General features: G+C 36.6%; 1 protein-coding gene across 2 annotated transcripts in view; it reads right to left on the reverse strand.

Annotated features, from left to right (window-relative positions):
- KIAA0825 (KIAA0825 ortholog) overlaps nucleotides 1-15,607 on the reverse strand; it is a 244,823-nt gene that overhangs the window by 131,422 nt on the left and 97,794 nt on the right. For both annotated transcript variants that reach the window (XR_010469181.1, XM_065046958.1), the window contains exons 13-15: nucleotides 14,440-14,550; nucleotides 9,761-9,900; nucleotides 299-487 (exon numbers count right to left, since the gene is read on the reverse strand). Coding sequence is in view for 1 of the 2 variants with exons in the window: in XM_065046958.1 (XP_064903030.1) it covers nucleotides 299-487; nucleotides 9,761-9,900; nucleotides 14,440-14,550 (440 nt within the window). In the remaining variant the exon portion in view is untranslated. The remainder of the gene's footprint in view (nucleotides 1-298; nucleotides 488-9,760; nucleotides 9,901-14,439; nucleotides 14,551-15,607) is intronic.

Here is a 15,607-nt window from a genome sequence, read left to right on the forward strand (position 1 = left end):
CAAAGAACTTGTATTGGAAGCGAGGTACAGAAAATACCTTCTGCCAGCCCGCTGGTAAGACAGACAAGGAAATCAGGATCCTGATTGACCACAATGCTCCATAACCTCTGATTTCTTCCAAATTTTCACCACTGCTATGGTGACCTGATGGCTTGAAACACTTTGATTAAACTATAATTTTCAATTAAGCTTCCATAGTTTCATCTGGTTTATTAAAGTACAGATAATATGCACTACATGTCTGAAAACTGACAAGGTCTAACATCAGATGTTAAATACTTATTAATAAATTAAATACCTGTCATATTGTATAAGGAATTCCACAACTGCTTTTTTTCCATGTAGGTCTCGAAAGCAATGCCAAGGGATTTGGGTGATAAAGTGCAATAAGACAACACTGTGAAGATCATTTCAATCAGACTAGGCTGTTTGTTATTCATCTGTTCCAAGATAGACCTTTGTTCATCACGATTCAATACTTCATTTCCTTCAAAATAAACACAAACATGGTTACAGTAATTTCCAAGTAATTCAAGTTCACAGTAATAGATAGTATTAATAAAAACAAACTGCAAACTGTATCTGAATAATATTTCAAACAATAATAATACTTACAGATACTGAAATCTGGTCTTCCTCTGCATAATGATATTTGAATGTCTTCCTGAATTATATGTAGCTATTAAAAAAAGTCTCAAGCATGTTTACAAACTATGGCATTTCCTTAATTAATTCAAAATGCACTCAGTACATAATTGGAATTTGCTTGTTTACTAAATATTAATCAGAAGTAAATTGTACTACTTCTGTAGAACCACATTAAAAAAATTATTACTGCTTAACTGCTCTAACAGATATATTACCCATGTAAAATAACACAATTCTATTTAGTTACATAAAATAAAGCAGCAGCTGCATAGTTCCCAAAATAAGTTGGCTTTGTTTTTCATTGTAAGATGAAATCGAGAAGAAATCCGTTCCTTAAAACAGAATCTCAGCCCTGCTAAGATACAGATACCTGTTTTCAAAGATAACTATTGATTTCCATAGATTTGAGCCGTAAGCTATTACATAACATGCATTTCTCAATGCTTTTCACAACCATTGCAAAACATTCTGCCAGCTGAAGGATTATGACGTTTTTAAACCTTTGTTTGAAAGAACCTGGCTCAATGGTTTTGACCTGTGCTAATGTTAAAGACCTTGGGTCCACACATACTTCTGAAATACACTTTTGATGTTAACAATAGTAACAAATGACCAGAGACAGAACCAATTAAATATTTGTAATTCAAATTTCTAGTTTGCAAAAGTGAAAGTTTCTGTAAAAACAAACTGGGTGGGAGTGTTGATGTGCTGGAGGGTGGGATGGCCGTACAGAGGGGTCTGGACCGGCTGGATCAATGGGCTGAGGCCAATTGTCTGAGGTTCAACAAGGCCGAGTGCCGGGTCCTGCGCTGGGGTCACAACCCCATGAACGCTGCAGCTGGGGAAGAGCGGCTGGAAAAGGCCCTGGGGGTGTTGGTGACAGCAGCTGAACATGAGCCAGCGTGTGCCCAGGTGGCCAAGAGGCCACAGGATCCTGGCTGGTACCAGTACTGGGGTGGCCAGCAGGCCCAGGACAGTGACCGTCCCTGTGCTGGGCCCCAGGGAGGACAAACCACCAATCCTGGGGGCAGTTCTGGGCCCCTCATCATCAGAAGGACATAGAGACATTAGAGAGAGTGCAGAGGAGGGAACGGAGCTGGTGAGGGGCTGGAGCACAAGTGTGATGGGAGCGGCTGAGGGACCTGGGGGTTCAGCTGGAGAACAGGAGCTGAGGGGAGACCTTCTGACCTCTGAACTGCCTGAAAGGAGCTTGGAGCCAGGGGGGTCGGGCTCTGCTCCCCAGGAACAAGCACCAGGAGCAGAGGAAACGGCCTCAAGTTGCGCCAGGGGAGGTTGAGGTTGGATGTGGGGAACAATTTCTTCCCCAAAGGGCTGTGGGGCGTTGGAACAGGCTGCCCAGGGCAGTGCTGGTGTCACCAGCCCTGGAGGGGTTTAAAAGGCATTTAGACGAGGTTCTTAGGGACATGCTTTAGTGCTAGATTTAGGTTATAGCTGGACTCGATGATCCTGAGGGTCTCTTCCAAACGAAACAATTCTATGATTCTATGAAAATGAGCAGAAACTTGTTTGCTGGGAGGTGCCAGAGCCCGGCCCAGGCTGCCCAGAGCGGGTGTGGAGTCTCCTTCTGTGAGCCATTGCAACCCCTGGGATCCTGTGCGATCCGCCTGTGACCCTGCGTGAGCAGGGGGGGCTGGGCATACACAGGGCTCCTGCAGCACAAACAGCCTGTGATTCTGTGATGAGAACTCGAGTGTTCAAACCAGAGTCCAATGCTCTTTCGCTTGTGCTACCTGGTATGCTGTTCGGGCAGATTGCCAGAGGCCCCTCGTAGCCCCGCTCACTCGCCCCATGTTGGGTGACAATAAATCTGTCACTGTTTATTGCAGGGAAACAATAAACCATGGCAGATGCTCTCTGTTAACCCCTGCCCTCCCCACTAAGGAAAGGGAAAAGGAGGAAAAGGGAGAGAGACAAGTTGGGAAGTTAAAAATGCTCTAATACTACTGCGAATAATAAAATAATGCAGGCACCCAGGTTCCTGGGATGGACTTCACAGCAAAACAGAACTGGATTCATGGACGCAGGACCTGGAACCAGGCCTAGGATCACAGGCAGGACAGGCAGGGTCCTCTTCAGATTCTGGCCATGGACAAAGACAGCGAGACCCTGCTGTTCTCCCAGTTTCATACAGCATATGATGTGGATGGCATGGAATACCTAGTTGGTCAATTTTGGTCACTTGTTCTGTCCACCCCTCCCTTCAAGTATGATCATTCCACTTGCGGGACGTCCAAAATTTATCAATGAGCTTGGCTGCCACAGCAATAAGTATAAACCTGGGCCTTTTCTGCACACTGTTCTTGCTGTTATCAGCTCCAGAGATAACACTGTCTGAAAAACATGCAGCCAACTTCAGATAAATGCAGCTAGGAGAATTTAGCTGAAAGGAAAATTCATTACAAGAAAATTGGTCTTGTTTTAAACAAAACCAGGATACCAGTGTATAACACAAGTCTTGTGCTTTTAAGCAAAACCTTCAGGAATCCATTCGGGAGCCATTCAGAGGCTAAACATCACAAGATCAGTATGCTTTCATCAGATTTTTCTTCTTTTACCCTGAAGCAGATAGTTGCCTTTATCATAAGAGTATCTGACCCTTCAAAGCTCCAACTGAAATGCAACATCCTTGACTTTTCTGACTGATGAACTGGCATGGATAATGTCAGCTGGCTGAAAGGTTTAACAACTTGATCAGTATAGCTGGCTAAATATTATGAATTAGGAATCTGCAGAAAGACATGTAGATTCCTCTTGCCTTAGAAATTTTCTTTAACATTTATTAGCTCACCTGTCATAACATTAAATATTCATCTTAGTTTGAACTCCATTGCAGCCTTCTTGTTAATCATCACATAAGAACTGTATTTATAAGACAGGCATCATACTTACTGCCCACTGATGCTTCCCTCCATATATTTATCTTTTTTCCACTCACTGCATTTATATATCAAAAGCTAATCTGTGAAGGAAATCTGAAGATCCTATAGAAAGCTCAAAGGAGATGCTTCTTTTCCATTTTAGCGTGACTTACATCCATACACTAATACCATCTATATCTTAGGTATTTGTTGAAGAAAATCTACTATGTGTTATCTCCATATAGCACAATGTTCCATATGCACAGAGGATGCCAAAATAAATTAAAAATATTATTAATGTTATTAATAAATCTTTTTATAATAAAATCATTTATCTAGTGAGTAACAGCTATGCCTTAACCAGTCACAATGAATCACTCTTCCCATGACAAAATAATGCACTTAACCTCTTGGGATAGTACCATGTATTTCTAAAAAAAACATTTAAAAGAGGCAGACTCACTAATGTAATTTATCCACATTTCTTTCTTACTGACAGAAATACCTCCCAGTAACTTTCTGACATTATCACACTCATCCAGCTCTTATCTGCAACCAATTTAGCCATGAAATGGATCTTACCCAGTTTAGAAAATCTTCTGTTATTGACTCTAGAATTCTTCCCGATTGAATCCTAACAAGACAGACAAGCTATAAACAGTTGTGCTGTCTTTTTTGACCAAAAGATGTAGCCAAAATTCAAATTTCTACATGCTGTTTCATTTAGGTAGAGAAAGTGAATATGGAGCAAGTTGTTCTTCTATTTGCCACGAGCATAAAACTTCTGCTTTCTTTATAGCTTAAATCACAGCAGCTGATGAGAATGTAAAGAATGCAAAAAGCATGTATTTTATTTGTTTACAGAACAAAATCTTTCAGCAGGCAGTCTGCACTACTTGCTTCCTTGCGCTATGTTCTCAGTGCTTCTTCTGTCACCGTTTTTGTTTCCCTATTCTTTCTCTATCTGTTCTGGTAGATCATTTTACTTGTCTCTCATAGAGTGCTCCTCTCCAATGCAATCATTCTCCAGTCAGCCTTGACAGCTAGAATCTATTGTAACTTTGAATATGACTTCATTTTGGCAGAAAGTCTATTATTCTGGTTTTTAATTCCAAAAAGAAATTTTAAATCATAGTGCTTCAATCTTGAATGAAATGTGGATCTTAATCCTACCCATTCCAATTTAGTAAACCCCAAATAGTAATATCTCCCATATCGGCTGCAACCTGTGAATCCAATGAATCCTGAATTTGTGACAACTAAAAAACTTGAAAACAAGACAAAAAGACTGTAAAAAACTTTACATCAGCTGCCCATAAATTATTAACATAATGGCAAACTACTTTTTTTGCCTATATACTAATAGATCACCAATCCCATAGTACTTCTCTCATTCAGCTCCCTTTAGAAATTTTCCTCCCCAAACATTTTACTTTGAACTATCTGAGAAGAAGCTTTTCCATTAATGAATCTCTGGGTTAATGGCTTCTGTGAAATCTGTCTCACCTGGGCCAAACGGAAAAATCACTACTATCAGAGTCCCTCCATCACTGATTTTATGAAACAGCACGTGGAAATCATGCCATTCTGCTAGACAAAATTCGATGAGGTAATAATGAATTTACTTCTGTTGCCACATTACCTGCTTTATATTACCACATGTATTGGGATCAATTTTGAACAAGTTACCCTCTTAAAACACATTCAGTCTAAAGGTTTTCTTTACCATAAATGAGTAGGTCTTTGAAAAGCTATCTGTGTGATCATATAACACAGCCACAGAGACTATCACAAACTTTGTCAAGAGGTACGTGATTTTCATCAGGGCTCTTTTACAGTCCAAATGGAAATTCCTGTTTGATATTTCAGAAAATCCATAAAATCTGTTTACTGTTTTCTTTAGCTTATCACTAGAAAGTCATCAAAAGGAACAGGGTATCTGATTAAGGTCCCCTTGCTATTGATCTCACAACTACAAGTGCATCATGCCAGTAAATACGTCCACCATTTCACCATGCTGGTTACACTGGTACAGGATCTAACAATTTTATTAGTCAAATGGGTATTTTGAGGAGATCCCACTTTAAAGATAGTTTTCTGATGTTTCAACGTTGGGCTACCATGGTGCAGTTTGCTACCATGACGAAGCTAAGAACACTTCCAGGGGTTCTGGAGTCTGCACTCACAATCTCATCCCAAATGATCCACAGATATCTGGAGCAGCATATCTGCACAAGCATATAAATTCCTCTTAGAGACATGCTTGTATTCTCCTAATGAGGACAGCGTTGCAAATTAACCCCCAAGTTTTGTGGAAAAGCCTGCAAGACTATATTTCCCAAAAATTGTGTGTGGTTAAACTATGGGACTAGCGCATTTGCTAGTTTTTCCAGTTGTGTGGTAGATTGTCCCTCAGAATTATTAAATCCAAGGAGTTATTAGAAGGAAGTACAAAAATAATCACCTTCAAGTACTTGAAATAAAAGTTTTAAATTGCCATACAGATTTAGCCAACGCCTAGGATTTTTAATGGAGATGGTAGTTTATTTAGGGAATGCACACTTTCTTTTGTAATACCTTCCCAAGTGAGGTCAGTTTGTAAAGTTAAAACCTTTCACTGTTATTTTAGGGTAACTTAAGAAAAATCAGTGCTATTTACCTTTAAATGTCTGAAACTAATTAACTTAATGACATTTAATTAAAATGTAATTGCTGCTTAAAATTTGCCTTGAAATGCTACACTATACATTGTGGCAGTTAAAAAGCTGCTGCACAAGTGGCAAAGAATTGGAGTAGAGGAAGAAAAAATGTTTCCATTCTACAAATATATTTCTGAGTAATTTCTCTAGCCAGAAAACGGTTTATAAAAGCACAGTCTTAGAAAACTCTTCGTATCTATTAATGTCTAGGGAGTTGGCTGATACTGGAAATCCTCCCTTCCCCACTCTGCTTATGCATGCAAGGTAAATTACCTCTTTTTGAAGCATCTCACATTTCTTCGGGTCCAATTTCAGACTTGCAGCCTTATCACAGAATATGTGCAAATGTTTCTATCAGTTCTTATTTCAAAGTTTTAGTGGGGACCAAGATATCATCTAGGTTTAACTGCACAGGCTGCACAATACCCTCTTCCATTAGTCTCTCAAATACGCATTGTGCAAGCCAAAAACATCTGGTGAAACTGCCAATGGCTCGTCCTGCTGTGAAAGCAGTTTTCTTCCAGTTTATCTCCACATGCCACTATTGACTTTAAAGTTGTTTGTAGTAAATGAAATTAACTCTCTGTAACAACTGTAGCCTCATGTGTCCAATGTAATGATTAAAGGGGTTTTTCTAAAAGAATACATTGCTTTTTCTATTGTACGTCATCAACTTGGTGCTACCATCTCTTCTTCTTAAAGAAAAGTATCTATGAGGCGCAATGATGGGTTGAAGGTCTTGTTGACAACTTCAGTCACCTCTTTCTTTTCTGCTATTGATAAACGGCGAGGTGACTGTTGACTGATGAGGTTCCCTTTGGTATTTGTCCTCTGTTGGGCCAATGCAACTCAATAAAGCTATTGCTTTTTTGCAAATAATAACTTCTGGTTCCTGGAAATAAAGAGTCTCAAACGAGAAGTCAGACATGGTTCTGCTGGCATGCTGTGCATTTAGACCTAGTGTGCTAGAAATTCTCAGATTTCACTTTCACCTTTCCTGTTCTCACATCAGCACCTTCTGGATTCAGTAACTCATATTATGCAAGCGCCACTTCCTTTATTCCTCTCTTATTTGTTGCTTGTCAAAATAATCCATTTCTGCTTCATATCTATGGATGATAAAGCAATTCTGATAAAAAATTCCATCAAGAAAATTGAAAACCCATTTGTTTTGTCAGAAAATTAACAGAGTTTCATCTGCCTTTCTTATTTCCCCCCACAAAGGCACAGCAAAGGCCCCAGACCCTTCACTCACTCAAGAACATGCCTTAGAATAAATTTGTTGAATGTTGGACCTATAGAAAACAACTCTGGGATTATATTACACTGTAATTAGCTGTAATTCAATACATCTAGGTTATTTAGACTGGTAGTTTAAGTTATAGAGGTCTAATATGCAAACTCAATTTTTTAATTGTTTTTTCAAAGGTGACTTTTACGCAGTGGCCATACTCGCTGGAGACAAATAAATGGTTCAGTTTGGGGTTTCTTGATTTATTGCCTTTTGTATTTTTGATGTGATAACTTCATATTTGAGGAGCATTTTACTTTTTACGTACATTTCTTGTATCAAATTGCACAAAAAAGCGACAAAAGTCCACATCTTATCACCTCCCTGTCCTGATAGCTTATAGGTACATATATGGAGTTCCAATAGCTTCAACAAATATGCCAAAGTTCTTATATTTAGCAACACTGAATCATGCATATATGCATTCCCTCAAAACACTCTTTCTACTGAGATAACAACTTTGCCAATCCCAACAGCATTCCTTATTATGACAGAGAACATACGTTATTTCTGACCCTTACCATGCTACAACCATATGAAAACAATGCGAATGCAATGAAATTAAATGTTTTTGCGTGATGCCTATGGTAAGTACCCCAAATTATTCCCACGATACAAAAAAGTGTTATCGTTACCTAAAAACACCTACAGATAAGCGCCTCATTACACAGAATATTTGCCTGCTGGTCTGGTTTTTACAGGGAAAAGGAAAGACCAAGTGTAAAATAAAGTAAAACATTATAAGGCTTTTTTTTATTAAAAAAATTCTTATCATCTAGTTGAATACAAGGGAGTTTTTCTATCACTCATGTAAATCACTCAAAAACTATGGTATACTTAGCTTTTTATCTGTTTTCATGCATAATATTATACATTGCAAAATTTTAGTATCAATGAATATATAAATCTGTAAGCCTTTTATCGTACTGAACAGAGGAATCCAAAACTGTTACTGCTAGTACTAATGTATAGCTTATTAGTCCAAATTTCCTTGTGCTAATACCTAACAGCTCAAAAAAAAACCACACTAGCTTCTATAGCATCAGACAGCTGCTGTACAGGTGAAGGAATAACGAATACAATCATTTTATTATTAGACAATTAATCCTATTGAAATTTATTTTGAAGATATGGATCATCGCGGGTTTCAACTTTATCTCAACTAAAAGTTTATTCACACCAGTGTTGTAATTACTTTAATAAAGTCTGTGTAAATAGCACATTTTCTAATTCAAACTAGCACATATTTCCCCGAGGCTCAAGAGGTTGGTCAGTCAATAGATTAATACATTCTGTCACTTAATACCTGTGATAATTTAAGCAGCTAGTAAAATTCAATACTGGATAACACTAGGGTAAGAACATGATCCTTATCAAACATTAGCCAGTCTTCGTAAAAGATGACAGGTATTTGAACAGGCAAGTGGGTGCAGTACAGCTCTCAATAAGATGCATGACAGAAATGGAAGCAATGTTGTGCCCCTGACGAACGTCAGACCACTTTAAAATGATAGAACTAAATTATTTATATTTAATATTATGTGGACCTAATAGCTCTTTTGATAAGAGGGGAGAATTCTTTTGCTAAAGAAAGATAGAAACGGAGAGTCTCATTCACTGTTACTGCAAAATTACGTCAAACAGGTGATTATACTGTTAACTCTTCAAAAATCTGGTCATTTGATCCAAAAGGTATTAAAAGGAAAGACATTATAAGGCTTGTTGCTTCAAACGCAGTATTAGCAAAATGAAAAGAAAACCTTGTAGAACCACTCTTTTATTTATTCTACTTTCATAGCGGCATTAATGAGAGCATTAACATGAGGGAGCATATAAGTGTACTTCTAGAATGCCTACAGTGACAAACATATAATAAACAAAACCTCTAAGAAGCTTTTCACTGTTGAAACATAATTCTGAAAGTGATCTTTCAGACTACCAATCCACTTAAAAATCTGTGTGAAGCAGCTGTGGTATCAAAGGTCTATTAAGTTCAAATTCCTTTTGGCTCCTTTGCGTTTACAACAGGAGTTTATTTTTATCAAATTGTAGTCTGCTTTAAAACTATGAATACTCAGATGGACTGCAAAACATTCCCATTTACCCATCCAAGAAGTGCCCTAAGGATAGCTGAATGGCTACTGATAGCCCACGAAAAATAGCTGACAGCCTTCCTTCAATATTTAAGTAGTTATAAATTTGTGTTTCTCAGTAATGCAATGATTGACAATATCAATACCTACCTGAACTTCTCAGTAAAATTTTCACTAAGAGACAATCGTGATGTAGCAACGTTTCCAAAAGCAAGTTGAAATTACAGTACGGCTGGGACAAGAGCAGCTTCAGCTGGCCCTGGGTTGCTATTTCTCTGGCTGATGGAGTCCTTTCAAAATACAAGACAAAGACAAAATAATGAGGTTAATTTATCTATGAAATTAATAACCTTAAAGTGCAGATGTAATGCTAACTCCCTTAAATGTCAGTTCCTCACAGATTACTCTCAAAATGCTTTCATGCTTGCTTACTTTAAGGCAGCTCAGGGAAGGAATTACATTTAATCTCAACTAGCTAAAAGCAAATTAACATTTGGTAGTCTGCCAAAGTTATAACTGATACAAAGCAACCTCAGTTATCTCTTTCATGGAACCATGTTTGCCTTGTTCTAGGAGGCAAAAAGGATTTTTTTACACATTTTTAAATTTTTTTTGTGCTTGAATAACTTTAAGGCTATTATTCTTTAGTTCACTGTTACATTAGTAAGAGTTCTAAAGTGTCCTGAACAAAGTATATGAAGATTTTAATCAAAGAAACAGAGAGAATACTCAAAAGGGCTGCAAGATTCCTCATTAGGGTGATCAGTTATTACATGTCCTGAAAAATCCACATGAAATATTAGACTGGTTGCATAACTGCTTTGCCATCAGGGAGAAAGCGTAGAACAAATTAATTAGCTTTTCAGGAGATTGCAGTTTGTTTTCCGTTTGCAGTTTCCACGTTCTGCAAAAGTTTAGGTTTCCAAACAGAAATATTCCAGAGTTTCCTCTGAACTCATCCAGTGACACAACACGAACCATTGAACTCACACCGGAGCAATTAGATTAAATTAAAAAAAGAAAATCTCATCCCGCAAGATGTTTATCACCCATTGTATCTACTGTTCTCAAGTTTTCGAAATTGGCTTGCGTGTGCTTTTTTTCCTTGAAAGTTTAATTTTTAATGATTTTGAAGGTTTTACATTTAAATTTCAGCTGATGTTCAGCCAATGTATTTATTCATTTTGGCTACAAGTTTATACAACAATAGTTGCTAACACTGAGAGTTTATGCACCACATATGTAAACCTCTATGCACATAAATTTTACATGCACCAGTGTAAAAGCTACATATGCACTGACTCATTAACTATGCAGGCATAAACATTATCTGCCAGTACACACACAACACCTTCAGCATCAGTTAAAGCCTTCGTTATCAGGAGCTACATCTCCCTGCCATGAAAACTCATGTACGGCTTTGTGATTTTCATCTGCTACATTATATATAGCTGTCGACAATATACCCTGGCTTGATGATTTTCCATACAAGCGCATACTGGTTTCTAATAATATTTATTAAAAATATATATGCATTTAAAACTTGTTAGACCCTGCAGCCAAAATAACTTTTCCGTATTTAAAATACGTTTCTCTTTCAAACTTTCAAAATTAGGTCTCTGCATTCTTATACTATTATCTTAATTTCTCTACGCTGAAGGTTAGTTATAATTATATAAATTTTAACGTATGTTAAGAACCAATTAATAGTTAGTAATTAAGGTTTAAATTAAAACAATTACTATATTCACACTAGAATTAGCGCTGTGGCTGAAAGCAAACTCAACACTTCACTAATCCAGTTAAAATATACAATCCAGTTTCAGTTTTTCCTCCCTTGATTACCACATTATCACACCTAATAACGTCACTCATTGCCTTCAAGCCATAAAAAAAAAAAGGACCGGTTTGGTCAATTAGATTCATAAAAGATAATATTTTAAATGACTTGAGAAAATGCCATTTTTAGAATATTTGAGTTGAAATAAAACTTGTCTGTCATTGACCAGATGGGAAGTTATCATGTTGTAATATACACCAGCTCTTGGCTCTTTAAGCCTCTTGCAAATTGAAATGTACAATGGTGTGACTCACTTGGAGGAAAAATAAAGTATAGCAGACATTCCCCACAGCCATGAAGATAGCACCAATAAATGCACCGAGAAGTTCTGTAATGTGCATATGGAGAGGCATATGTTCTGCCATCCTCGTAGCTCGGTACTAGTGAAAATACGACTAGCCTCACAGAAAGTGACAAAAGGTGAAGTACATATAAATATCACACATAAAAACGTTTGGTTTTGTACAGTAAAAGATAAAAAAAAAGAACTCTGATTTGCAAATGGTATGATTATAATAAACCCCAAATGAAGCAAAGAACGCATCACAATTACCACTAAACGAACTGTAATATAAATTATCAGTAATTACTTAGTTTTATAACCAACTATGGTATCTTGGTTAGTATCCAAGACATAAAAAAAGAAAAGCTCAATGATAAGTTCAAGATTTTATAACACAAATAAACACTAATTCGTGTTAATATTGATTAAGATGTTGAAGTCAAATAGACAGAAGAAAACAGACTGCAGCCATTGTTAGGCATGAAAAATAATATAGTAAATCAGGTTAAATAATGAAATTGTGAACAAAATAATTTCAGAAAATGGCAAAACTTTATCTTGAAATATCAAGCTTAGGAAGAGAAAATACTTAATGGGTATATTTATGTCAAGTTAGAGTGTTCAGTTAAAAATTAGGTAGACACACCTGGGAGGTGAACAATGGCCTGTACTTCCAATTTTGTTACATGAATATGTATTTTTATTAGATGCACGAAGTAAAAATATAAAACAATCCAGGAAAAGTTAGGAAGTTCTAAAAAAATAGTTTTCTGCACTATTTAAACATAATGTGTCTTGTTAATATTCTAAATGCAATATTTCATGAAAGAAGAGCTTCCGTGACATAAATATACAGTGTAAAACCAATAACAAAGTTTGAACCTCAGAATATGTTTCTCAAATTGCTTCATTATATAGAGGGTCTTTCCTTGATTTTCCTGAGAAGCTGAAAGGTGTGTTTTTAAAAGAAAACATTAAATATTTTACCAACATATTTCACTCATTATCAGTGGGACAGTTCACATGGCTTTATATATATGGACTGTCCTCACACAGGCACACTAATTGTATCTTCTCAGAGACATGCTTTCTTTTGGACTCCACATTTTCCCATTTGGTGCTCAACGTTTATTTTCCCACCTTTCACCCATGGAAAATATGTAAATGCTGGAAAGCTCCGCAATAGTTTTCTGCTATTTATTCAAGACAAACCTGTCATAAACAGCAACAGCAAATTGCTAATTCCACCTCAAAAAAGAGAAGTATGTCAGACTGAACAGGTAGCAGGATTTCCTTTACATATTTCTACGCAGCAGAAAGTACTCACTTGTGAAGCCATCATCCAAAACCCATAATATACAGTTTAATTTAAATTTTGAGTACTGGCCTTTGATTAGGGCATCAAAAAGCTCCTTGTCTTTTTATCTTGGTGCAGTGAGCCCTTAATAAAGTATAAATTTTCCCAGAAATAGAGTAGATCTCTTTTAAGTGATCATGCAGTCATTCCCTCTCCTGTATCCCCCTTCTCCTCTCCTTCTCCACCCATGCATAACATAGAAAAACACCAACAAATTTCCTTGAAGCTCGAGGTAGACATCCCACAAACACACAACCTTCCAAGCTTTAGGAAACCTTAGATTAATATTTCAAGCAGAGAAAAGGACACATTCTGAATTCAACTGTTATTCAGGCTGTTTGGTGCTTGAGTTAGCCAACCATACAGTTGACTGTGGTTCAGAAGGAACCAGAGGCTCCAGGGAAGGAGACAACAGTTCTGTTGACACGTAGTGAAGGCTACGGAGAGAAATCAGCGTTTTTTATGCAGTAAAGGGCAAAATCATAGGGAAGGTATTGTGATGTACAAGGTACAAGACATTGCATGCACGAGGTAAGAGGTAATAAACCCACAGAACACTGGTCTTCAATAGGTCACCATAGGTCACCGCTCAAATGATAACGTATTCCTCAAAAATATAACAACACTTTCTCAAGAAACACAATAAGAACTCAAAAAAGCAGCTTTTCATGAAGATGGAGAGTGAAAATCTCTCAGGAAATAACTTCTGAAGAGGAGGAGGAGGTGAAGGGGTTAGGAGAGGATCTGCACTGGTGTGGCAGTGATTCAGGTTCAAAATTAGAAAGGGAATGACAGCACAGCTGGTAGCATATGTCTCATATGTATCTCGTCATTATATGCAGTGACACAGAAAAAAAAATTAAGCTTTTGCCTCTAATCATGCAGTAATCTCCCAAAAAATCAACTACGATCAAGCAGCATATTTTTCAATGAGTTATTTATATATCAGACCTTTTTTTAAACTAGCAATCATAAACAGAGAGGCATACATTCTTTACCTCCCCTTTAATTATGTCTTTCAAAACAGCAACTGTGCTGAACTACATTATTGTCACTCTTTAATTAAAGCAAGAAAACCTAAACCTTACAGATATTCAAATATCAAACATAATTAATATACTAGCAAAAAGCTACACAGTGCACTGCTTTTAGTGTGAGCTTTCTTATGGACTCTTAAAAGTGTAAAGAACAGATAACAGCAATGAATTTTAAAAAATATCTCCATTTTTTAAAAATCAGAATATTAATTAGACATTTATTCAGATATATTCTTTAAAATGTAACAGTATTTGATTAATGATGTTGACTATCTGGTGATTCTTTTACAGCAATCGATTTTTGATACTCACTTGAGTAAGGAAGAACAGGATGATGGTATGCAGAATAACCAGTGTAACGGATGGTAAAAGACTTTTGAAAAATCTTGAGGAAGATGTTCATCAGAATTGTCCAGAAATGTCCTGAAAGAAAACAAACACTTCTGAATTACATGGAAGACAGAAGATTGCTTTGGATCCCTAGTACTAAATATGTATAAATAGAAGACAGAAAATCCCCTAAGATAGATGATACTAATATATATACACGTACACATAATTGCAAATTTATTTAACTTATGTACTGTTAAAAATGTCATTCTTTATCTTATTTAGTTTCAGTCTTTGAAACCTGGTATCTAGCACTGTCAGTGCTGTTAAAAGCAGTGTTCTTCACATTTTTATTCCTAGGTAGCACATTTTCAAACTGCAATTGAAAATGCACTGAACAAGCAAATTGCTCTTCAGACATTTATTTCTACAGCTCTTTTCTTTCTGCATAATACATATTATCTATACTTTTATTATAATTGTAAGTAAAATACGTTTTGAAATAATTATAATGATTCTCTTCCGAATAACACGCAAGTAGATACAGACTTTGGATTGAACTGGACAAATATTTGAATCAGAAGCTGGACCTTCACTGGCTTCTGAGAAATAAAATACTGACTGAAAAAACACTGTTTTCAAATCTAATGACTACTGAACAATTAGATAAGCTTGGTTTATGTCACTTTTGCATGACTTCTCTTACCTAAAGGATGTGAGAAGCAAAAATCAGATGTGTCCAATCCACTGATACTAAAAGTTGACTTTTTTTGTTAATTAATGATATTATATGACTAAAATATATATAATTATAAGAAAATTATTATAGATTTTAGCATTTTCCATTCATTATTATTTAATAATAAATAATAATAAATATTTCAGTATTTGTACAATACTTCAGCAACCACTAGGATGCAACAGTGTGTGATAGGAATGGATGGATACCCCTCGGCCTCTTCCGTTTTTATTGTCATTTACACTGAATACAGTTCCAGCAGACAGGATAGAGTCTGTTACATCCATTAACCATAATCAATTATCACTCCTTTTGCACTTAACTTTTCAGCTTACACGGCTGTGATTTTTCCTCTTAATAACTTTCCCTCTCTGAAGCTTGTTTCTTTATGTATCACGGCTGGGATTTTGT

Source organism: Columba livia, chromosome Z (assembly GCF_036013475.1).
Source record: "Columba livia isolate bColLiv1 breed racing homer chromosome Z, bColLiv1.pat.W.v2, whole genome shotgun sequence".
Classification (NCBI taxonomy): domain Eukaryota; kingdom Metazoa; phylum Chordata; class Aves; order Columbiformes; family Columbidae; genus Columba; species Columba livia.